This window comes from Gossypium arboreum, chromosome 8 (assembly GCF_025698485.1).
Source record: "Gossypium arboreum isolate Shixiya-1 chromosome 8, ASM2569848v2, whole genome shotgun sequence".
NCBI lineage: Eukaryota > Viridiplantae > Streptophyta > Magnoliopsida > Malvales > Malvaceae > Gossypium > Gossypium arboreum.
The window spans coordinates 142,113,308-142,137,565 of record NC_069077.1 but is presented as its reverse complement, the minus strand read 5'-3'; the positions used below and the strand labels follow the sequence as shown (position 1 = coordinate 142,137,565).

General features: G+C 37.2%; 2 protein-coding genes and 2 pseudogenes across 6 annotated transcripts; 1 reads left to right on the top strand and 3 right to left on the bottom strand.

Annotated features, from left to right (window-relative positions):
* Positions 1–1,218: 1,218 nt before the first annotated feature.
* On the top strand, positions 1,219–6,701 carry LOC108483310 (uncharacterized). 5 transcript variants are annotated; one of them, XM_053031807.1, is made up of 4 exons: positions 1,219–1,804; positions 2,114–6,184; positions 6,276–6,325; positions 6,427–6,701. In XM_053031807.1, exons 1-2 carry the CDS (start codon positions 1,800–1,802, stop codon positions 6,087–6,089), a joined length of 3,981 nt encoding a protein of 1,326 aa, XP_052887767.1. In that variant the 5' UTR covers positions 1,219–1,799; the 3' UTR covers positions 6,090–6,184; positions 6,276–6,325; positions 6,427–6,701. The 5 variants fall into 5 exon arrangements, with proteins under 5 accessions (XP_052887767.1, XP_052887766.1, XP_017642124.1 ...); XM_053031806.1 differs by having other exon boundaries at positions 1,918–6,184; XM_017786635.2 differs by having other exon boundaries at positions 6,276–6,701.
* A 547-nt stretch (positions 6,702–7,248) lies between these two features.
* On the bottom strand, positions 7,249–10,062 carry LOC108481867 (subtilisin-like protease SBT4.5; annotated as a pseudogene).
* A 486-nt stretch (positions 10,063–10,548) lies between these two features.
* On the bottom strand, positions 10,549–13,413 carry LOC108482071 (subtilisin-like protease SBT4.3). The gene is made up of 9 exons (XM_017785176.2): positions 13,313–13,413; positions 13,123–13,214; positions 12,784–13,027; positions 12,214–12,700; positions 12,038–12,132; positions 11,745–11,960; positions 11,550–11,661; positions 11,253–11,466; positions 10,549–11,182 (listed from the first exon to the last, which is right to left on the bottom strand). Exons 1-9 carry the CDS (start codon positions 13,411–13,413, stop codon positions 10,632–10,634), a joined length of 2,112 nt encoding a protein of 703 aa, XP_017640665.2. The 3' UTR covers positions 10,549–10,631.
* Positions 13,414–14,007: 594 nt separating this feature from the next.
* Positions 14,008–22,451, bottom strand: LOC108481868 (subtilisin-like protease SBT4.4; annotated as a pseudogene).
* Positions 22,452–24,258: the final 1,807 nt, after the last annotated feature.

The window sequence follows — 24,258 nt, the reverse complement described above, 5'->3', positions numbered from 1 at the left end:
CCATGTTGCATTTGGACAGGTAACCTTATCTGACAGCAAAAGCTTACGCCTAAAGGGATATAAACCCGACACAGCTTGATTAGAATCCAGAAAAATGGAGCAACTATTTACATTGTTCTTGTACCAACCACTTATTCCAAATCTACATATTTTTTTGTCAGAATACATGCATTAAATATATTTATGTGTTTGTATCATTGATTAAGTCTTGCTTTGAGTATGCTGAAGCGTATTATTCTTCAAACTATGAATTGAGGAGTAACTATGAATAATTTCAAGTATTGTATAAAAAAAACAACCTATAATGAAATGCAGTTTACATAAATATGTTTTGGCCGAATCTTAACATGTATTAATATCAAACTTTTTTAAAGATTTCGTCATAAATTTGATTCTCATTGTTAGAACATAATGAAATTATATGCATTATTTTGAATTGATAAAATGATTGAAAACAATTCATGAAAAATAACTTTTTAAGATGAACATAGATTTTGGTCTCCACCATCCTATTTATTGTTCTTCCTAGATGAAAAACCCTTGGTTGTATTCTCTGCATGGAATTGGCTTACATGTTTTGTGGTGAATGGAGGAGCTATGATTGCAGTGCCTTTCATCTCCATTCCTACCTTACAAACATGTTTAACTTGTCGTTTTGTCGTGTCATTACGGGGACAAGTGGAGCTTTCATTCACTGCTTTGTGCATTTCTCAACTGTGAATTGTTTACAAGCCATATTTCTATTTGACCCACTCTTGGTCTGTTGGTTTGATTCCACTTCCCACTCACTGAATTAAGCTATAACATTTTTTTAATTAATTTTTTGGTTTTATTTTTATAAAAATATTATGAAAGTTTTGTATTAAATGTTAGATTGTATTTTATCATTCTATTAAAAATTTCATTTAATTTTATTATTAAAATAGATTATTATATGTCAATATAAGATGCATTTAACATGCTATATGTTACTATTTAATTATTCTATTATTCATAATAATTAATAAAATTTTAAAAATAATTTATTATTTAATTTAATATATAAAAATTAAATTACCTAGTAAAATCGAATCCACCATAAAAATAGCTTACTTGGGAATGAGTCCACCTCCTAACTAAATGAAAGACATATTAACCTAAGCATGGAAATAATAAAGGGATAATATTGGAATTTCAAATTCAAATAAATACATTTTTGTAATAAAAATGAATAGCGTATTTGGATATATAAACTCGTTAACAAATATGAATAAATGAATGCATAGCTGCATGCATCAATTCTCAGTTGCACTGGATATTCATCAAAATTGAAGAAGACCGAAACGACGTCGAAGAAGCAAATAGCGCCTTAAGGTTGGGGACAGATCCAACGGCTGGAAACTTCCTAAATCATGCATGGGTTCGGTCTTCCTTCCTTTCTTTTCTCTTTCGCACTAACTCAAACTCAACTCACTGAGTCGAGTCACCCCCGTGTTCATTCTATCTTTCTCTTTCTCTTTCCACTCTCTTTCCCTCATCCTACCCTTTTTCGTCTTTTTCTCCTCCAATCTCCATCCGACGGCTGCTATTCTACCACGTCACACCGTCTTCTTCACCCCCTCGCCCTTCCCTTTCTCCCATCTTCCTATTTTATTTAACTAACGCCCTTTAGGGTTTCCAAGATTTAACCAAATTCTAACATTTTTTTTAAATGCGTCTTTTTGTTTTTCTTCAATAAAGAAGAAAACGAAGAAATCTCCAAATCTTCAATTCGTCGACGCTCTCAATTTCACCGCAGATATTCTTCCTTTTCCTTTTAAATGAGGTATTTTTCTTATTCTCAATTCCGTTTCTAATTCTTCATTTTAATTCCATCATGTGTAGTTTTTTTCCCTTATTTTTATTCTTCTAACCTTTTTTTTTTTTGTAATTTCAAAGTTTCAGAGTTTGTTTATTTGTTTAGGGTTTTGATGAATTGGCTGTATTCGGAAACCGTGATAATAAATTTTTAAAATTTTTGGTAGAATTGAAGATTAGAATTTTTTCCCCTTTCTGGTGTGTTTGTCATGATGGCAATTGAGAAGAACAACTTTAAAGTTTCGCGGATTGATTCGGAGTTTTCTTCTGCTAGTAGGGATGCCACTTCGTCAACTGATGAGGATGAGCTTCAACGTCCAAGCTCAGCTATTAATTCTGATGGTGCTGGTGATGATGATGATGAAGACGATGATGATGATGAATTTGATGATGCTGATTCAGGAGCAGGTTCAGATGACTTTGATTTATTGGAATTAGGTGAAATGGGGGCTGAATTTTGCCAAGTTGGGAACGCGACTTGTTCCGTACCTTTTGATTTATATGATCTGCCCGGGTTGGAAGATATTTTGTCTCTTGATGTCTGGAATGAGTGTTTAAGTGATGAAGAGAGGTTTAGCCTGACTAAGTTTTTACCTGATATGGACCAGGATACATTTATGTGGACCTTGAATGACCTTCTTAAGGGTAATAATTTTCATTTTGGGAGTCCTAGTAAGAAGTTGTTTGATATATTGAAAGGAGGGTTGTGTGAGCCAAGGGTTGCCCTTTATCGGGAGGGTTTGAATTTCTTTCAAAAGCGGCGGCATTACCATCATTTGAGGATGCATCAGAATAATATGGTTGCTAAACTTTGTCAAACAAGGGATGCTTGGCTTAATTGTAGGGGATACAGTATTGAGGAGCGGCTTCGTGTTTTGAATATTATGAGAAGTCAAAAGATTTTGATGTATGAAAAATTGGAAGATGAGGATTCTGAATCCTCCGAAAGAGGTGACTTTGGTGAAGGGCTGTGGAGCAGAAGGGTTAAGGACCAAAAAGCTTTGCAGAAAAAGGGTCACCATGGGGTTGATCCTACTTTAGAATCCGTTTCACGAGGGCAGATGGTGGGTTTGGAACCATCAGAGTACAGGAAGCAGAATCCAAAAGGTATACTGAAGGCACGTGGATCAAAATTTCCTTCTGCAAAGGAGTTTGGTGGTGGTGTTTATCCAGGTTTGGATATTGATACTGAGCCATATGGTTTGCATGGAACCCTTCCTCGACAGAAATATAAGTCAGGGGCAGCAAACAGGACAAGGGATCAGATGAGGTTAGACGATGATGGTGAAGACCCAATGTTTGGAATTAGTATTCAACAGGACCGACATGCTGTGCATGATAGCAAATCACGCAAATCTGGTTTGTTGAGAGCAGGGAAGACGTATGGCCTTTTAAGAGGGGAAGAATTAGCTGGTGACAGTTTCATGGCTTTGCCTCCGTCTTCAAAGCATGATTTGCGAGCCTATGGTAGGAACAGGGATGTGAATCAATTTCCTGATGCAAAAGTATACACGTCAAAGCCACCAAACATGAGAACACCCTATGATTTTGCCAAAAAGTCCAAGTATTCTGAAAATCATCAGCAATTTGCTGTTGGAAATCAGATAAAGCTTATGAAAGGCAGAACTCCACAATTGCCACTGAAAGGGAGTCGATTTGACTTGTCGGAACGCACCGAACTGTTTTGGCAAAATAAGAACCAAGGGGAAGATTTTTCTGTGGATTCTTCAGTTAGATCTGATGATTGGAATATTAGGAGCAGGAAATGTAAAATGGGGCCAGAGTGTCCTGATAAAGCTTCCTCACAACAGATGAATGACCGATTCTTGTTTTCTGATAATCGAATTAAATCATCACAAGAAAAGATCAGAGGGAACCACGTGCAAAATGGAGGACCAGTAATGGCTGTTTCAAAAGGTAGTAGAGCATTCCTTAAAAATGAAGAAACAGAATCTGACTCATCTGAACAGTTTGATGACGACGATGATAGCAATCCTCTAATGAGAAGCAAGTTTGATTACCCAAGTGGTGTCATTGAAGGTTCACGGCTGTCTTCATTGAAGTCTGGCCTTGATTCTAGAAAGATAAAATCTTCAAAGAAAGATACTATGGAGGATGGATGGCCTCTTGATGGAATCAATCGCATCTCTGAAAAGAGCTTTGGGGAAAATGTGCACGTGCCAGGAGTAGAAAGCTACTATTTTAAAGGAAAACAGAAGTCTAAGATGCACGAAATAAGTCCCTTGCAGAACTCTGCTTCTAGAGCTTTTGGCAAGGTTGATAGGAAAAAGGTATCCAAGTTGAACAAATCTGGCCAATTAGGAGAGAAACTTGGTGACAGATTAAAGATGTCCTCAACAAAGGCCTACCCTACTGAGAAAAGGCTGAAAGGTGAAGTTGTCTATGATCATCCTATGTCTCAACGAGATTATCTGCTTAATTATCCTGTTGATGAGGAGGATGCTTCACCTGTGACACTACCATTGGCAGATGAAAATAACAGGTGTAGAACTGGGAAAAAAGGCCGGAGCATTGAAACATATGATTGTGGTGAAAAACCTGAAGCTTCATTGCTTGGGTGCAAGACAGGGAAGGAGTATGTGGGAGATGTCGACAGAAGAGGTGAAGATGGTAACCTGCAGTCTAACCTTCAGAAGCGAACTGATGATTCCCTTTCCTTGAAAAAAAAGGGAAAACGGAAATTGGAGGTTGATGCTGTTACCTCAGATATGGAAGCTTTGGAACCACATGGTGCAGAAGTGCAAGTTACAGATGTTGAGATGGAAATCAAACCACAGAAAAAGCCGTTTACTCTGATTACCCCTACAGTTCATACTGGTTTCTCATTTTCGATTATACATCTTCTTTCTGCTGTTCGCATGGCAATGATCACTCCACTTCTAGAAGATTCCTTAGAGGTTGGCAGACCTCGCAGGGAGCAGAATGGAAAGCAGGAAGGTGGTGTGAATGGTGTTCTTGAAGGTGGTGTGAATGGTGTTCTTTCTTGTGAGAACACAGCTACTGATCCGGATCAGCCTGTGCAAAGAAGTATACCTTCTCTTACTGTTCAAGAGATTGTTAATCGTGTAACAGTGAATCCGGGAGATCCATGTATCCTTGAGACACAAGAGCCGCTTCAAGATTTAGTTCGGGGAGTTCTGAAAATTTTCTCATCAAAAACAGCACCTTTGGGGGCAAAAGGTTGGAAGGCACTTGTTGCCTATGAAAAGTCCACAAAAAGTTGGTATTGGGTTGGTCCAATTATGCATAGCTCAAATGATCATGAAACAATTGAGGAGGTGACGTCACCCGAAGCCTGGAGTCTTCCTCACAAAATGCTTGTCAAGCTGGTTGATTCTTTTGCAAATTGGCTAAAAAAGGGTCAAGAGACTCTCCAACAAATAGGGAGTCTTCCTGCACCACCGCTTGAATTGATGCAAGTAAATTTAGATGAGAAAGAAAGGTTCAGAGACCTAAGAGCACAGAAAAGCCTTAATACCATTAGCCCAAGTTCCGAAGAAGTGAGAGCTTATTTCCGTAGAGAGGAGCTTCTTAGGTATTCTATTCCTGACAGGGCCTTCTCTTACACAGCTGCTGATGGCAAAAAATCAATAGTTGCTCCTTTGAGAAGGGGTGGAGGTAAACCGACTTCAAAGGCTCGAGATCATTTTATGCTGAAACGTGATAGGCCACCACATGTTACAATTCTTTGTCTTGTGAGAGATGCTGCTTCCAGATTGCCCGGAAGTATTGGCACCCGTGCAGATGTTTGTACTTTGATAAGAGACTCTCAATACATTGTTGAAGAAGTTTCTGATGCACAAGTTAACCAGATTGTTAGTGGGGCTTTAGACCGTTTACATTATGAACGTGATCCTTGTGTACAATTCGACGGAGAAAGGAAATTGTGGGTTTATTTACACAGAGAAAGAGAAGAAGAAGACTTTGAGGATGATGGTACTTCATCTACTAAGAAATGGAAGAGGCAGAAAAAGGATACTGCTGAACAATCTGATCAAGGAGCTGTAATTGCGGCTTTTCATGCAGCCGGGGATCAGTTGGGATTTGATGATGATAAAAAGATGGAGACAGAGTGTGAGGATAGACAAAATCCAGAGGATAATGCTGACGACAGTCATGCATCGGAACAAGGTCATCCAATAACATGGGATCCTCTTGACGCAAATCTTGTCCAGGAAGACAAATTGCTATGTCAAGAAAATTCTACAAACGAAGAATTTGATGATAATTGAACAAAAGAAAAACAAGAATTTGATGATGAAACGTTTGGGAGAGAGAGACCAGTTGGACTCCTGAGTGCAAGCTAATTATGATCAAATTATCTCAGGTAATTTTCCAAAATTCTATGAAATATTTATATTTTTGCGGCCAACCAGATAATGGTTTACTATAATGAAGGATTGTTTATATTTTTGCAGGGTCAAAGTCCAGCTACTGTAGAAGGAAGCATTTGTGATTCCCACTGAAGGTGTGTGTTATATGTTGGAACATTACATGTATAGTGATTCTAGCACGAAAAATGTAGATTAGAAAGTGACCTGATGATGCCCAACAATGTGTTTACTACAGGTGGATACTTAATGATTTTGCATTTTCCATAAATATTTTTTTGGTAAGTCCAATTATAGATCATATGTTCATTGAGCTTACAACAAGTGCAGATTTGGCGTTGTAATGTGCCATAAAATGCATTGTCTGGTTGTACTTGCTTTTTGGTTCAGTTACTTGAGCATATAGCCAGGGCAAGCAATTTTACATATTTTCTATGAGGTCTCAGCCTGTAATGTAAGAGATTATTGCAAATATATTCCAATATCAAGTCTATTCAATCTTATTTTTTCAAAGTGAGTGTAATAAACCAATTGCATTTGTGAAATAACTCCAATGGGAAAAAAATGTAAATGATTTATTTCAGTTCTAGATTACTATTTACTAGCAATTTTATATTGACACATGTGAGTAGACACTTAAAAGTTCAGGCCCCAAAAAATGATTTAACCTTTTTTTTCTTTGCATAGCCACTAGAACCAAGGAACATATCTTCAATTTTTACTCATACCATATATGATTGTGATATATGACCATTTCAAGATATATTGTTCACTATCTGATAACACCATTCTTTCTGCTGTATTTATTGTATATTTTTGCAGCTGAACTGATTATGTTCATAACTTTAATGACTAAGGAATCCATTTATAACTCTATTAAATTGGGTTTTACCCACATTTTTCTTCTGATTTACCCCACTAATATCATGTATTGGGAAAGTTTGTTCACAGAAAGATGTATATAATATTTATTAATAAGATTGAAAGAAATTGACAGAACATACATATAACATCAACTGAAAACAAATAATAACAGTTGCAGCAGGTTCAATCATGTGACTCAAACAGCCCTAGAGACTCCTCCATTTGTGTGAATAACAATTGGATTTCTAACATCATAAGTATCATCTGACCATATCAATGTTGCAGACACCATTGATCGTTTATCCAAAGCTTTTCCTGAAACAGTAACATTGTAAGACTTCTTCTCTGTTAGAGACTTGAAAGACAAGATTTGAGGAACCACTTTGATTTCGAGTTCCTACAGGGTAGCGATTGTTGCATTGTAAGTAGATCTTGCTAGACCAACATTTGTTACTGTTCTATGGAAAGTGACTTTGAATGGCCTGCCTGCTGGAACTAAAGCAGTGAGTGTAGGATAATTGAAATCTCTTGGCAACATTTTAGTAGAGTTCTTGGGACAAGAGGTGTCGTTTCCAGCTAAATTTTTGATGGAATCTTCATCATATCCAATACTGCATAAGAATCTTATGTTGTCACCTTCTACGGTGTCGTATACAAGTCCGGGGTCAATGGCTTTTACAGGGTTGACATGTCCTGATCCATAAGCAAATTCGGCACCTTGATTCATCGGTGCATCCATCGGAAAAGCTTGGCAAAAGAAAACAAATGTAAGGTCGTAAATGTGACCTATGTTACAAATTACAATAATGGCAATGAATGATTACCAGTAGTAATAAGAGCAGATTTAATGGCAGAGGGAGACCAATGAGGGTGGAAAGTCTTAACGTATGCAGCTACACCAGCAACACGAGGACAAGACATTGAAATTCCTGATATTATTTTGTATTTAACTCGCCTTTTATCTATTGTAGTCGTTCATGGTGAAGCAACTGGTGAATATGCAGCCAATATATCCACTCCTGGTGCACTTATATCTGGCTGCAACACATTTATGGAGCTATTTAGTATACAAAACACAGGCAAAACAATGATAACATCCGGGTTATCGGACCAATGCATGCCTTTAGAATGTCTGGTACAATGGAATTCGGACCCCTTGAAGAGAATGAAGCAACTATAGGAGCAAATTTATCTTTAGTTGTTTCACTTCTTAATATTTCTGCTTTAGGTTCTCTGTGACATAATGAGCAAAGCATTAGTTTTATTTTGCCTAACATAAACAAAACCGATGAAATAATGACCCAAACCGTCGATATGTACATACTTGGTGGAATTGAGGTAGGATATGACCGAATCATAGTCCTCGGAGCTTGAAGTTATAGCAGACAATGGGACAACAAATGAAACATCGTCCAACTCATATTTCGTATTAATCCTAATGCACCACCATCGTAAGCTGCATCTACACCGTCCATCTCATAGCATAAGAGGATCTTGTTCTTAACCGAAGTTTTATTCAGGCAATCGGCATGGCACGTGCTGAAAAAACAACCAACAATGTATCAAACATATTGCTTATGTCTAAATCTCTGTAAATCAATGAAAATGCAGGCTTGTCATGGAACTAACCGAGCACTGGCCTCATCGCAATAGGATGTTGCTTGCAGCCCATAAACCAATGGAAACTTTGTTGTATTAAGACTAAATGAGTTAATGGATAATCCCTGCTTGCAAAGAGGGAACCATTAGTATCAAGTTAAAAGAAAAAAACTACGAGTGTCGGAGCAACATAAGTAGAAAATACGATAGTTCTTACAGTTAGTGTCTTCCCATTCCCAAGAATAACCTTGTCCACAAAAAGGCGATCAGTTGTGCTTGCAGCAACAGTAAGTATCCACGGTGCTGTACTCTCCAATGCTTGCAACCCTGCTGTACCACTATTGTCTGCTGATTGCTTAACTAGTACTCCTTTCTCAGCTGCATGGAACGCACCAATGGCTATAGCATCCTCGTAAAACTCAGTTGAACTTTCCAGTCCTAATGAAACTGTTATAAGATCAACTCCATCAGCAATGGCATCATCAAAAGCTGCCATGATGTCTTCTGAAAGACACAATATACCACTGCATACTTTATATGCATTAATCCTTGCTGATGGAACCCCTCTCTTGCAGTTCCTTCAGCAAATCCATAGAAACTAGCATTCACTACGTTGTTCCCAGCTGCTGTGGATGCTGTATGTGATCCATGACCCTCTGTATCCCTGGCAGAATCTGCGGTGTCAACTCGAGCTCTGATAAGCTTACTGAAAGATAAGCACCAAGTCATTATGAGGATCAGGGATATGAATAGTGGTCTGAGATTGGAAATAGTGGAATATGTTTACTTGTTACAAGTGAAGTTTTGGCCACCCTTACAAGCTCCCTTCCACTTTTGGGGTGGTGGACCAAAGCCTTCGCCGCTGAAGCTGTTTGACTCGGGCCAGATTCCGGTATCAGTGACACCAACAATGACATTGCTCTCGGCGGCAGCGTTCGGTTTACAGCTTGATTGCGTCCCAAGAAATCCCATGATCTTGTTGTATGAATGTGAAAAACTTTACTTGGAAAAACCGAAACCACTCCTTTAAAGCCTGCATATAACTGCATTGGTGAAAACATATCATTAAGGCAATTCCATTGAATTAAAAAAAAAAAGACAACTCATCTTCTACCACTTACTTGAAAGTTTCTTTGCCTCTTCATTAGTTAGCTTAGCTGCAAATCCATTGAAGCTCCTTTTGTAACTTCGAATTAAGTAATTTTCCACAGAGCTGCAGAGAAGAAAAAAAAAGAATCGACCATCATACTGATGGACCAACACTTTGGCTTAGGCATCAAAGGACATCCTCTAAAAAAATGGCTTCCTACCTGTGTTTAGAAAGTGCTTGAAGCATATTGGAATGGTGAGATGAAGCAATGTAGTCTCCATCAGGAAGTGATCCCAAGTATGCAATGTAAACCTGCATCATATATAATGATGGTCATCATCGCCATTATTATAATTCATGAACCAGTTCCATATAAACATTGTTAAAAATACTTGTCTTTCGATCTTCATGTACAGCACCAGAGCGAAGGCTTATACAAACTGTGATAATAATAAAAAAAGTCAAGAAACACCAAGAAACTTGATTTTGTCATTTTTTTTTCTATTTGTTTGATAGTATGCATAAAATAGAAATTATAACTGGTATTTACAGTGAATTGGAACATATCTGGAAATTTTACTCATACCATATATGATTGTGATTTATGACAATTTCAAGATATATTGTTCACTATCTAATAACACCATTCTCTCTGCTGTATATGTTGTATATTTTTGCAGTTGAACTGATTATATGTTTGTAACTTAAAAGATAAAAGGAATCAATTTATAACTTCATTTTTCTTCTGATTTACTCCACTTAAAAATCTGGGGTGTTGCAAAAATCATGTATTGGGAAAGTTTGTTCATAGAAAAATGTAATATTTTATTAATAGATTGCAAAAAATTGACTGAACAAATAAAAACAAAATGCAGACTCAATCGTGTGACTCAAACAGCCCCACGGACACCTTCATATGTGTGAATAACGATGGAACTTCTAACATTATGAGTACCATCTGACCATATCAATGTTGCAGACACCATTGATGTCTCACCCAAAGCTTTGCCAGAAACAATAACATTGTAAGACTTCTGTTCTGTTAGAGACTTGAAAGACAAGACTTGAGGAACCACTTTGATTTCGGGTTCCGACTGGGTAGTGATTGTCGAATTGTAAGTAGATCTTGCTATACCAACATTTGTTACTGTTCTATGGAAATTAACAGTGAATGGCTTGCCTGCTGGTACTAAAGCAGTGAGTGTAGGATAATTGAAATCTCTTGGCAGCACTTTAGTGCTGTTTTTAGGACAAGACGTGTTGTTTCCTGCTATATTTTTTATGGAACCTTCATCATATCCGATACTGCATAAGAATCTTATGTTGTCACCTTTTATGTTATCGTATACAAGTCCAGGATCAATGGCTTTTACAGGGTTGATATGTCCTGATCCATAAGCAAATTCAGCTCCTTGATTCCTCGGTGCATCCATCGGAAAAGCTAGGCCAAAGAAAAAAAATGTAAGATCGAAAATGTGACATATGTTACAATAATAGCAATGAATGATTACCAGTAGTCATAAGAGCAGATTTAATGGCTGAGGGAGACCAATGAGGGTGAAAAGTCTTAACGTATGCGGCTACACCAGCAACATGAGGACAAGACATTGAGGTTCCTGATATTATGTTGTATTTAACTCGCCTTGGATCTGTTGTAGTTATCGATGGTGAAGCTACCGGTGAATATGCAGCCAATATATCCACTCCTGGTGCACTTATATCGGGCTGCAATGCATTTAAAGAACTATTTAGTTTACCTTAAAAAAGCAAAATAACGATAAAATCCGAGTTCTGGGAGAAATGCATGCCTTTAGAATGTCTGGTACAATGAAATTAGGACCCTTTGAAGAGAATGAAGCAACTATAGGAGCAGATTTATCTGTAATTGTCTCACTTCTTAATATTTCTGCTTTAGGTTGTCTGTGACACAACGAGCAAAGCATTAGTTTTATTTTACCTAACATATGACAAAATAATGACCCAAACCATCGATATGTACATACTTGGTGGAATTCAGGTAGGATGTGACCGAATCATAGTCCTTGGAGCTTAAAGTTATAGCAGGCATTGGGACAACAAATGAAACATCGTCGTATCCATATTTCGTAATTAATCCCAATGCACCAGCATTGTAAGCTTCGTGTACACCCTGCATGTCATCGCATAGAATGATCTTGTTCTTTACCAAAGTTTTATTCAGGCAATTAGGGAAACACAACCTGAAAAGGACCAACAATGAATCACACATGCGGCTATATCTGAATCAATCAAAATGCAGCTTGTCAATGGAACTAACCGAGCACTGAACTCATCGCAATCGGATGATGCTTGCAGCCCATAAACCACTGGAACCATTGCTCTATTAAGACTAAAAGTGTTTATTGAAAGCCCCTGTTTGCAAAGAGGAATCCATTACTATCAAGTATATAAACTACGAGAGTCAGAGCAATTCAAGAGCGATATAGTTCTTACAGTTAGTGTCTTCCCATTCCCAAGAACAACCTTGTTGACAAAATGGCGATCCATTGTGCTTGCGGCAACGCTAAGTATCCATGGTGCTACACTTGCCACCGATTGAAACCCTGCTAGACCACTATTTCCTGCAGATTGTACAACAAGTACACCTTTCTCGGCAGCATGGAAAGCACCAATGGCTACAGCGTCACTGTAGAATTCAAACACAAAGAATGATCCTAATGAAGCTGTTATAAGATCAACTCCATCAGCAATGGCATCATCAAAAGCTGCCAAGATGTCTTCTGAAGTACATATACCATTGCATACTTTATATGCGGCAATCCTTGCTGATGGAACCCCTCCTCTTGCAGTTCCTTCAGCAAATCCATAGAAACTAGCATTCACTACGTTGTTCCCGGCTGCTGTGGATGCTGTATGCGATCCATGACCCTCTGTATCCCTGGCAGAATCCGTGATGTAAACTCGAGCTCCGATAAGCTTACTGAAAGTGCTTAGCACCAAGTCATTATGAGGATCAGGGATATGAATAGCGGTCTGAGATCGGAAATAGTGGAATATTTTTACTTGTTACAAGTGAAGTTTTGGCCACCCTTACAAGCTCCCTTCCACTTTTGGGGTGGTGGACCGAAGCCTTCGTCGCTGAAGCTGTCTGACTCAGGCCAGATTCCGGTATCAAAGACAGCAACAATGACATTGCTCTCTGTGGCATTACGTTTAACAGTTTGATTGAGTCCCAAGAAATCCCATGATCTTGTTGTATGCAGGTGGTAAACTTTACTTGGAAAAACCGAAACCACTCCTTTAAAGCCTGCATATAACGGCATTGGTGAAAACATATCATTAAGGAAATGCCATTGAGCTAAAAAAAAAAAAAAAACAGACAGCTCTTCTTCTACCACTTACTTGAAAGTTTCTTTGCCTCTTCATTAGTTAGCTTAGCTGCAAATCCATTGAAGCTCCTTTTGTAACTTCGGATTAAGTAATTTTCCACAGAGCTGCAGAGAAGAAAAAAAAAAGGATCGATCATCATACTGATGGACCCACACTTTGGCTTAGGCATCAAAGGACATCCTCTAAAAGAATGGCTTCCTACCTGTGTTTAGAAAGTGCTTGAAGCATATTGCAATGGTGAGATGAAGCAATGTAGTCTCCATCAGGAAGTGATCCCAAGTATGCAATGTAAACCTGCATCATCACACATTATTACAATTCATGAACCAGTTCCAGATAACATTGTTAACAATCTGTCACTGAAAAATACTTGCCTTTCTATCTTCCTGTACAGCACCAGAGCAAAGGCTTATACAAACTATGAGATTCACAAAAATGTCGAGAAACACCAAGAAACTTGATTTTGTCATTTTTTTTTTTTCAATTTGTTTGATAGTATGCATAAAACAGAAATCATAACTTGTATTTTATAGTGAACTGGAAGAATTGAATCTTATATCCAATTAACTGGAGTATTTAAATTTTTTTGTCTTTGTATAGCCACTACAACCAAGGAACTGATCTGTCAATTTTTACTCATACCATATATGATTGTGATATATGACCAGTTCAAGATATATTGTTCACTATCTGATAACACCATTCTTTCTGCTGTATTTATTGTATATTTTTGCAGCTGAACTGATTATGTTCATAACTTTAATGACTAAGGAATCAATTTATAACTGCATTAAATTGGGTTTTAACCACATTTTTCTTCTGATTTACTCCCCTGAAAATCTCGGGTGTTGCAAAAATCATGTATTGGGAAAGTTTGTTCACAGAAAGATTTATATAATATTTATTAATAAGATTGAAAGAAATTGACTGAACATACATATAACATCAACTGAAAACAAATAATAACAGTTGCAGCAGGTTCAATCATGTGACTCAAACAGCCCTAGAGACTCCTCCATTTGTGTGAATAACAATTGGATTTCTAACACCATGAGTATCATCTGACCATATCAATTTTGCAGACACCATTGATCGTTTATCCAAAGCTTTTCCTGAAACAGTTGTTGTTTCAATAGGGTCAGAAGCGTGTAAATTATTGTACTAAAAAATCACACAAAGTTCAATTCCCAGGGAAGAGAGGTGGATCACAAGGATCTCTTAAATACCAAGTCTTTCCTTAGTCAGAATATTCCTTCTATCGTAATTTAATAGGACAATTAAATACTACTATTATACCCTCAAATATTGAAAGAAAAATAGGACAAGAAAGAACACAAGAATTTTAACGAGGTTCGGTAAATTATACCTACGTCCTCGGGCACTAACACCAGATGATAACTTTACTATCTTCAAAATATTACGAACAAATAGAATTCTTTAAGAATTCTCAAATGGGAGAAGAGAGAAAACTAAGAGAGAAAGATTGGTTGAGATGGTTGAAATGAGAAATGGTTAGGCCTATTTATAGTTGAGGTTTAGGGACTAACTTGCAAATGGCCTAAAAAAATTAGGGACCAAAATTGCAATTATCCCTTTCAACTTTAAACAACTTGCCAACTTTTTTTCTTTTCGGTGCCAATTGCACCTCCCACCATTTTGACTTTTCAACACTTACCTTATTTGATTTTTCAACAATCTCCACCTTGAAGATTTGATTAGGATAATCACATCTTCACACATTTCCTTCAACTCCCCAAATTCGATAAAGCTATCTTTTGTAGTGCCTTCAAATGCGCTCTTGAGCGCCATACACCTGAAGGTGCTCAAATTCTCAAGATGTTAATCGAGTTCAAACAATGATTAAACTTGATTGTTGTTACCACCTTGGTCATCATATCTGCGGGATTATCTGCTGTCGGAATCTTCTGAAGTAGAATTTTTCCTTTTTCAAAGACTTCCCGCACAAAGTGATATCTTACGTCGATATGCTTGGTTCTTGAATGATAGACTTGATTTTTCGCTAAATGAATAGCGCTCGATCGTCACAATATAGACTAATGTGACTTTGAACAACTCCCAAGTCTTTCAACAATCCATTAAGCCAAATAGCCTCCTTAATGACTTCAGAATCGCATATATTCTCCTCTGTAGTAGACACACTCATCAGAGATCGAAGGTAGACTTCCAACTCACTGGGCTTTAGCAAGAGTAAACAGATACCCGTAGTTGAACGACGTTTATCTAAATCACCAGCAAAGTCGGAATCAACATATCCAACTACAAACTGACCAAGTGCTTCATCCTGCTCAAAAACTAAACCAACATCTACGGTTTTTCGAAGATACCGTAGAATCCATTTCACAGCTTGCCAATGTCCTTTTCCAGGATCATGCATATGCCTGCTCACAACTCCAACAGCTTGTGAAATGTCGGTCACAGACACACCATCGCATACATCAAACTCCCAACTGCATTAGCATATGGGACTTTTGCCATATATTCTCTTTCTTCTTCAGTTTTCAGAGATAATTGAGCACTAAGTTTCAAATGAGAAGCAAGTGGGGTACTTACATGTTTAGTGTTTTCATTTACACCAAAACATTGTAATACCTTTTTCAGATATTGCTTCTGATTCAAACAAAGCTTGCCTCTCTGTCTATCTCTACTTATCTCCATGCCGAGAATCTTCTTGGCCTCACCTAGATCTTTCATCTCGAACTCTTGATTCAACTGAGCCTTCAGCTTATCTATCTCTTTTTGGCTCTTCGAAGCGATTAACATATCATCAACATACAAGAGTAGATAAATGAAAGATCCGTCATGCAGCTTCTGCAAATACACACAATTGTCATATTTGCTTCTTATGTACTTCGCTTTTTCATAAAGCTATCAAATCGCTTGTACCATCGCCTCGGGATTGCTTCAATCCATATAGCGATTTGTTCAAATTTACAAACCCAATTTCTACCACCAAAGATCTGTGTATCCTTCGGGCTGAGTCATATAGATCTCCTCTTCTAACTCACCATGCAAGAAAGCCGTCTTAACATCAAGTTGAGCTAGCTCCAAATTCAACTGTGCTACCAAGGCCAACAAAATTCTAATGGAGGAATGCTTCACAACAGGGGAAAATACATCATTGTAGTCAATTCCTCCTTCGGCGTAGCCTTTAGCTACCAACCTTGCCTTGTAGCGAACATCTTTCTTACTAGGAGATCCATCTTTCTTTGCGAATACCCACTTGCATCCGATTGCCCTTTTACCTTTAGATAATTGCGCCAACTCCCAAGTATTGTTCTTCAGGAGAGATTGCATTTCTTCATCCATGGCGCTTTTCCATTTATCACTTTCTAAGCTTTGCATTGCTTCTTGATAAGTGATAGGAATATCATCATCAACAACGGAAGGGCGTGAGGCCACCATATCGAGAATCGAAAGCAGGTTTACGAATTTCTCTCCTTGGCCTTGCAATCTGAATCGGTTCGTGTACTTAATGGTTCTTGGGTCGAACCTCTTCAACCTCTAATTCCTCCATTGTGGCTGGAGAATTAGACTTATTAACTGGGCAAATCCCCATCTGCTCAAACTCCACTGTTTTGGAGTACACTCCACCGCTTGTGGAGTATCGCTTGTCTGAATATCTTCATCTCGCTACCTTTTTCAATGTGGCGATTCATCAAAGGTAACATCTCTCTACAGATCATTTTCTTTGTGCTTAAGCACCAAAGACGAAATCCCTTCACTCGTAAGTGATTCCCATAAAGAGAGCTTTCTTTGCCCTCGGATCTAACTTTGACTCCTTTACATGGTAATATGCGGTGGATCCAAACACATGTAAGGAATCATAATCAGAGCCGGTTTTCCGCACCATACCTCCATAGGAGTTTTTCTTTCTAATGCAGATGATGGCAACGATTAACAAGATGGCCAGCGATGTCACACCCTCACCAAAATTGCTTGCCCAACCCAAAGATTGGACAACATATATCGAACTTTCTCCAAGAATGTTCGATTCATACGCTCTGCCACTCCATTCTGTTTGTGGTGTATCCCTAATCGTGAAGTGTCGAACAATACCATACTCTTGGCATACATCAAGAACGGATCACTTCTATATTCCCTCCATTGTCCGTCCTAAGCCGCTTGATTTTCTTGCCGGTCGGTTTTCGATCATAGTTTTCCATTTAAGAAAAACTCCAAGCACTTCATCTTTAGTTTTCATGGTATACACCCAAACTCTTCGGAAAAGTCATCAACAAAAGTAACAAAGTAGTGTTTTCCTCCCAACGAAAGTGTTTTGGAAGGCCCCACACATCTCGAGTGAACATATTCCAAAATACCTTTTGTATTATGGATAGCAGGTTAATTTCACTCTCTTTTGCTTTCCCGAACACAATGCTCGCAAAATTTTAATTTGCAAGCCTTTGCACCTTTCAACAATCCTTGCTTTGCGAATTTGCAAGGATTTTTCACGGCATGTCCCAACTTCATATGCCACAACTGCATTGAGTCCAATTCTTTGTTGCTGGAAGCTGCAATGATCGCTCCAATAATCATACTACCTTAGTAGTAATACAAGTTATTTTTCCCGATGCCCTTCAATATCACAAGTCGCCCAGATGTCACTTTCAAAACCCCATCTCTCATAGTAATAATGAACCATTGGATTCCAAGGCTCCCAATGAGATTAGATTTTTCTTCAAACCGGGCACGCATCAACATCGCTTAGAACTCGGTTGATCCATCTTGATTCTTTAATTGGATTGAACCTATCCCAACAGCTTTCTGAGCATTGTCATTGCCCATATAAACAACTCCTCCATTTAGTTCTACTAAATCGAGAACCACTCCGGTTAGGGGACATATGATAGGTACAACCCGAATCCAATATCCACTCATCCGAATGGAATGACGATGATGATGCAACCAGGATAGTTCGAGTCACCGGTATCATGCTTTACAACACAAGTATCTACAGCAGACTTTTCCCTTATTCTTCACTTTGGACAATTTTTCTTCCAAAGGCCTTTCTCATGACAAAAGGCACATTCATCTTTCCCAGTCCGGATTTTGACTTTGATCTCCCTTCGAGTTTTCTTCCGAGTGTATGAACGACCTCGGACTACTAAAGCTTCAGATCTCGATTGAGTTTTTCGTTTGTCCTTCTTTCTCTGCTCATAATCGTATAAGGCCGCATGCACTTCGCCGAGATATATCACTCCTGCCATGAAGTAGAGTAGTTTCTAGGAACTCAAACTCCTCGTGAAGTGACCCCAACAAAGATCAAAGCCAAATCTTCATCTTTGAATGTCTCATCCATATTTAGCAAATCAGTGACTAACTGATTAAATTTGGTGATGTGATCATTCATTGTGGTACTTGGGACGTAAGTGAAGCGAAACAGTCTTTTCTTCAAGTGGAGCTTATTTTGACTGTTTTTCTTCAAAATTTTTCTTCAAGTGCCACCCACAACTTATTTGCAGAAGTCTCCTTTGAAAAAGCATACCTCTGCTCTCGAGAAAGGCATGATCGAATTGTGCCACATGCCAACCGATTGATCGCCTTCCAATCTTTCTCCTGTACATCATCTGGTTTCTCTTCATCAATGGCAATGTCTAGACCCTGCTGAAAAAGGGCATCTAGAACCTCACTTTGCCACATACCAAAATGGCCCGTGCCATCAAAGATCTCCACGGCCAATCTTGCATTTGCAATTGTCGGTCTTGTCCACATAGACGATGTTGAAGCTCCTACATCGACCTTTTTCTCCATAATCTTTCAATATACCTAAGGAAATCTTTTCTGATGTGGAAGATCAGTTTAAACTGCAACCACATAGCATACTACGATTAACCTTCGGCTCTGATACCACTTGTTGTTTCAATAGGGTCAGAAGCGTGTAAATTATTGTACTAAAAAATCACACAAAGTTCAATTCCCAGGGAAGAGAGGTGGATCACAAGGATCTCTTAAATACCAAGTCTTTCCTTAGTCAGAATATTCCTTCTATCGTAATTTAATAGGACAATTAAATACTACTATTATACCCTCAAATATTGCAAGAAAAATAGGACAAGAAAGAACACAAGAATTTTAACGAGGTTCGGTAAATTATACCTACGTCCTCGGGCACTAACACCAGATGATAACTTTACTATCTTCAAAATATTACGAACAAATAGAATTCTTTAAGAATTCTCAAATGGGAGAAGAGAGAAAACTAAGAGAGAAAGATTGGTTGGGATGGTTGAAATGAGAAATGGTTAGGCCTATTTATAGTTGAGGTTTAGGGACTAACTTGCAAATGGCTTAAAAAAATTAGGGACCAAAATTGCAATTATCCCTTTCAACTTTAAACAACTTGCCAACTTTTTTTTCTTTCGGTGCCAATTGCACCTCCCACCATTTTTGACTTTTCAACACTTACCTTATTTGATTTTTCAACAACAGTAACATTGTAAGACTTCTTCTCTGTTAGAGACTTGAAAGACAAGACTTGAGGAACCACTTTGATTTCGAGTTCTGACAGGGTAGCTATTGTTGCATTGTAAGTAGATCTTGCTACACCAACATTTGTTACTGTTCTATGGAAAGTGACTTTGAATGGCTTGCCTGCTGGAACTAAAGCAGTGAGTGTAGGATAATTGAAATCTCTTGGCAACATTTTAGTAGAGTTCTTAGGACAAGAGGTGTTGTTTCCTGCTATTATTTTGATGGAACCTTCATCATATCCAATACTGCATAGGAATCTTATGTTGTCACCTTCTACGGTGTCCTATACAAGTCCAGGGTCAATGGCTTTTACAGGGTTGATATGTCCTGATCCATAAGCAAATTCAGCACCTTGATTCCTTGGTGCATCCATTGGAAAAGCTAGGCAACAGAAAACTAATGTAAGATCGAAAATGTGACATAGGTTACAATAATGGCAATGAATGATTACCAGTAGTCATAAGAGCAGATTTAATGGCCGAGGGAGACCAATGAGGGTGAAATGTCTTAACGTATGCAGCTACACCAGCAACATGAGGACAAGACATTGAGGTTCCTGATATTATGTTGTATTTAACTCGCCTTGGATCTGTTGTAGTTGTCGATGGTGAAGCAGCCGGTGAATATGCAGCCAATATATCCACTCCAGATGCACTTATATCAGGCTGCAAAACATTTACGGAACTATTTAGTATACAAAAAACAAGCAAAACAACGATAAAACCGAAGTTATCAGACCGATTCGTGCCTTTAGAATGTCTGGTACAAATGCATTCGGACCCCTCGAAAAGAATGAAGCAACTATAGGAGCAAATTTATCTTTAATTGTTTCACTTCTTAATATTTCTGCTTTAGGTTCTCTGTGACACAATGAGCAAAGCCTCAGTTTTATTTAGCCTAACATATACAAAACCAACGAAATAATGATCCGAATCATCGATATGTACATACTTGGTGGAATTGTGGTAGGATATGACCAAGTCATAGTCCTCGGAGCTTAAAGTTATAGCGGACAATGGAACAACAAACGAAAGATTCTCTACTTGATATTTCGTAATTAATCCTAATGCACCAGCATCGTAAGCTGCATTTACACCGTTCATCACATCGCATAGAACGATCTTGTTCTTTACCAAAGTTTTATTCAGGCAATAGCTGTAACACGCCCTGAAAAAAAGACCAACAATGTATCAAACATATTGCTTGTCTAAATCTTTTTAAATCAATCAAAATGCAACTTGCCAATGGAACTAACCGAGCATGGGCCTCATCGCAAGAGGATGTTACTTGCAGCCCATAAACCAATGGAACCTTTGTTCTATTGAGACTAAAAGAATTAACTGAAAACCCCTGCTTGCAAAGAGGAAACCATTAGTATCTAATAAATAAATAAAAAACTATGAGAGTCGGAGCAACAGAAGTAGAAAATACTATATTTCTTACAGTTAATGTCTTCCACCCATTCCCAAGAACGACCTTGTCAACAAAAAGGTGATCGGTTGTGCTTGCAGCAACGCTAAGTATCCACGCTGCTACACTCGACACTGATTGAAACCCTGTTGTACCACTATTGCCTGCAGATTGCAAAACAAGTACACCTTTCTCGGCTGCATGGAAAGCACCAATGGCTAGAGGGTCCTGGTAAAGGTCAACTGGAATTTCTAATCCTAACGAAACTGATATAAGATCAACTCCATCGGCAATGGCATCATCAAAACCTGCCAAGATGTCTTCTGAAAGACACAATATACCACTGCATACTTTATATGCAGCAATCCTTGCTGATGGAACCCCTCCTCTTGCAATGCCTTCAGCAAGTCCATAGAAACTAGCATTAACTACATTGTTTCCGGCGGCTGTGGATGCCGTATGAGTTCCGTGACCCTCCATGTCCCTAGCGGAATCTGAGTGGTAAGCTCGAGTTCCAATAAGCTTACTGTAAGATAAGTACTAAAATATCATTACTAAACAACAAATACTGAATCAGGGATTTGAATAATAGTCGTCCGATTGCAAATTTACTTGTTACAAGTGAAGTTTTGGCCACCCTTACAAGCTCCCTTCCACTTTTTTGGTCGTGGACCAAATCCTTCATCACTGAAGCTATCTGATTCGGGCCATATTCCAGTATCAAGGACACCAACAATGACGTTACTCTCGGCGGTAGCATTGCGTTTAACAGTTTGATTGAACCCCAAGAAATCCCATGATCTTGTCGTTTGAAGGTGATAAACTTTACTTGGAAAAACCGAAACAACTTCTTTAAAGCCTACATAACAAAGAAATGGTGAAATCATATCATTAAGAAAATACCATTGAGTTTTAGAGAAAAAAAAAGACAGCTCTTCTTCTACCACTTACTTGCAAGTTTCTTTGCCTCTTCATTAGTTAACTTAGCAGCAAATCCATTGAAGCTCCTTTTATAACTTTTGATTAAGTAATTTTCCACAGAGCTGCTGAGAATTAAAAAAAAAAAAAAATGGTCCAAAACCGGTTAGTCATCTACAAACGGAGTGACCCCACGTACTAAAAGGGAACCAATCTCGATCATTGCCGATTACAGGTCCTACCTGAGTGTAGAAAGTGATTGAAGCATAGCGGAATGTTGAGATGAAGCAATGTCCTCTCTTTCAGGAGCAGCTCCCAAGTATGCAATGTAAACCTGCATGACCACATTATTACAATTTAAATAATCAGAAATTCATTTCAAAGATATAAAAAGAAGACAATACTTACTTTCCTGTCATCCTCTACAGCACCATGGCAGTGGCTTATACAAAGCATGAGAATCACAGTAATGTCAACAACCAGTAAGAAACTTGACATTGCCATTTTTTTTTTCTTTTCTGGAGAGCAAGTATAAAAGACAACATAAGTGGTATTTTATAGTGGATTCAAAAGATTGAATCTCATGTCGCATTAGCTGGAGTTTTATTTTTTTTTCTTTCCATAGTCACTGCAACTTTGGAAATGTATCTGTCACTTTTTTCCTTACCATAAATGATTGTGATTTATGATATTTTTACTATTATTAGATTGTTGTATAAAAAATTAGTATAGAAATTCTTTATAAAAATTGATTTTTTTTTTGTTATACTTTGTTAAGTGATTTCCGGTGCTTAATGCATTCATAAAGAGTTGTACAAAGAAAGTTGGTGTAATGGCTTGTTATAGGATCATGGCAGAAGACATAAAATCGATGGTTAACTTAGATTTGAATGTGACTATGAAATAAATGACGAGTCTGTTATATGATCTTTTGTTAGTTAATATGGTAAAAAAATAATATTAGATTGAAACATAAATTAAGTCAACTCCATGATTAAATCTTGACCAGAAATAAAGTTTTAATTTACTAATCACAATTAAAATTGGAAGTTTCCAAATCTTGTGGCAATGTATATTACTCTAAAGGAAAATTGTGCTTCTTGATTTCTAATTATATAAGCTTGGGAATTTAGTTTTTTTATTATTTAACAAGTAAAATCTTAGCTTGATTTAGATATAATAAGGAGGTAAAGGTCAAGTCTGTCGTATGATCTAATGTTGATAAATATAATGAGAAATAACATTAAACTAGATTTTATTTTATTTGAATATAGCAATAAAATAAAGGTCGAGTCTATTGTATGATCTTATGTTGATAGATATGGTGGGAAATAGCAATAGAATGAAAAAAAAAATGAAGCAAACCACGTAATTAAATCTTGACTAGAAATAAAGTTTTCATTTACTAATTACAATTAAAATTGAAAGTTTTCAAATCTTGTGGCAATATTTATTACTCTAAACGAAAATTGTCCTTCTTGATCCTTAATTATATAAGCTTGGCAATTAGATTTCAACTTGTTTAACAAGTAAAATCTTAGCTTGAATTGGATGTAGCAATGACGTAAAAATCGAGTTTGTTATATGATATTATGTTAGTAAATGTGGTGGGAAATAATATTAGATTGGAATGTAAATGAAGCTATCGTCATTACTGAATCTAATCACAATTAAAATTGAAAGTTTTCAAATCTTGTGGCAATGCTTATTATCCTAAAGGAAAATTATGCTTCTTTATCCTTAATTATATAAATTTAGCGATTTTAACTTATTTAACAAGTAAAATCTTATATCGAGTTGAATATAATAAAGAGATAAAAGTCGAGTCTATTAAATAATGTTATATTGATAAATATGATGAGAAATAACATTAGGTTGATATGTAAATAAAGCGGTCAACATTATTAAATTTTGAGGAGAAATAAAGTTTTAATTTACTAATGTTTATTTATAATGTTGCATAAGAGATCCCATGGCTATTAGGAATTATAAATCCTAGTTCTGTAAGGAGTATAAAATGGAATCTCACTTTCTCATATAGTTATTTTCTAATTAATCATTAATTAATTTAGTTTAATTATTTTAATCATGTTTTAATCATCATTAATTAATAATTAATCAAACTTAATAGGATCATCATCATTTATCATTCTTATTTAAGTCTCAAATCTTTTATTAATTAAAATTCAATAGCGGTTGAACTTTCACAATTTAGAAACAAAGCTTTAATTAACCACTTTTTTTGTTTAAATTATTTTCACAATAACTCTATAAATATTTTTATTTAATATTTAAGGAATCGGTATATTAAAATGGGGTTTTAAAACT

What these genes read in the sequence shown, in the direction of transcription:
- LOC108482071 (XM_017785176.2), bottom strand. Translation starts at nt 13,413, where the DNA reads ATGATGCAGGTTTACATTGCATACTTGGGATCACTTCCTGATGGAGAC. An exon ending in TTGTACCAGACATTCTAAAG is followed by an intron (nt 11,467 to 11,549) that starts GCATGCATTTCT and finishes AATGCATTGCAG; the next exon opens with CCCGATATAAGTGCACCAGG. An exon ending in ATCTGCTCTTATGACTACTG is followed by an intron (nt 11,183 to 11,252) that starts GTAATCATTCAT and finishes TCTTTGGCCTAG; the next exon opens with CTTTTCCGATGGATGCACCG.
- LOC108483310 (XM_017786633.2), top strand. Translation starts at nt 2,046, where the DNA reads ATGATGGCAATTGAGAAGAACAACTTTAAAGTTTCGCGGATTGATTCG.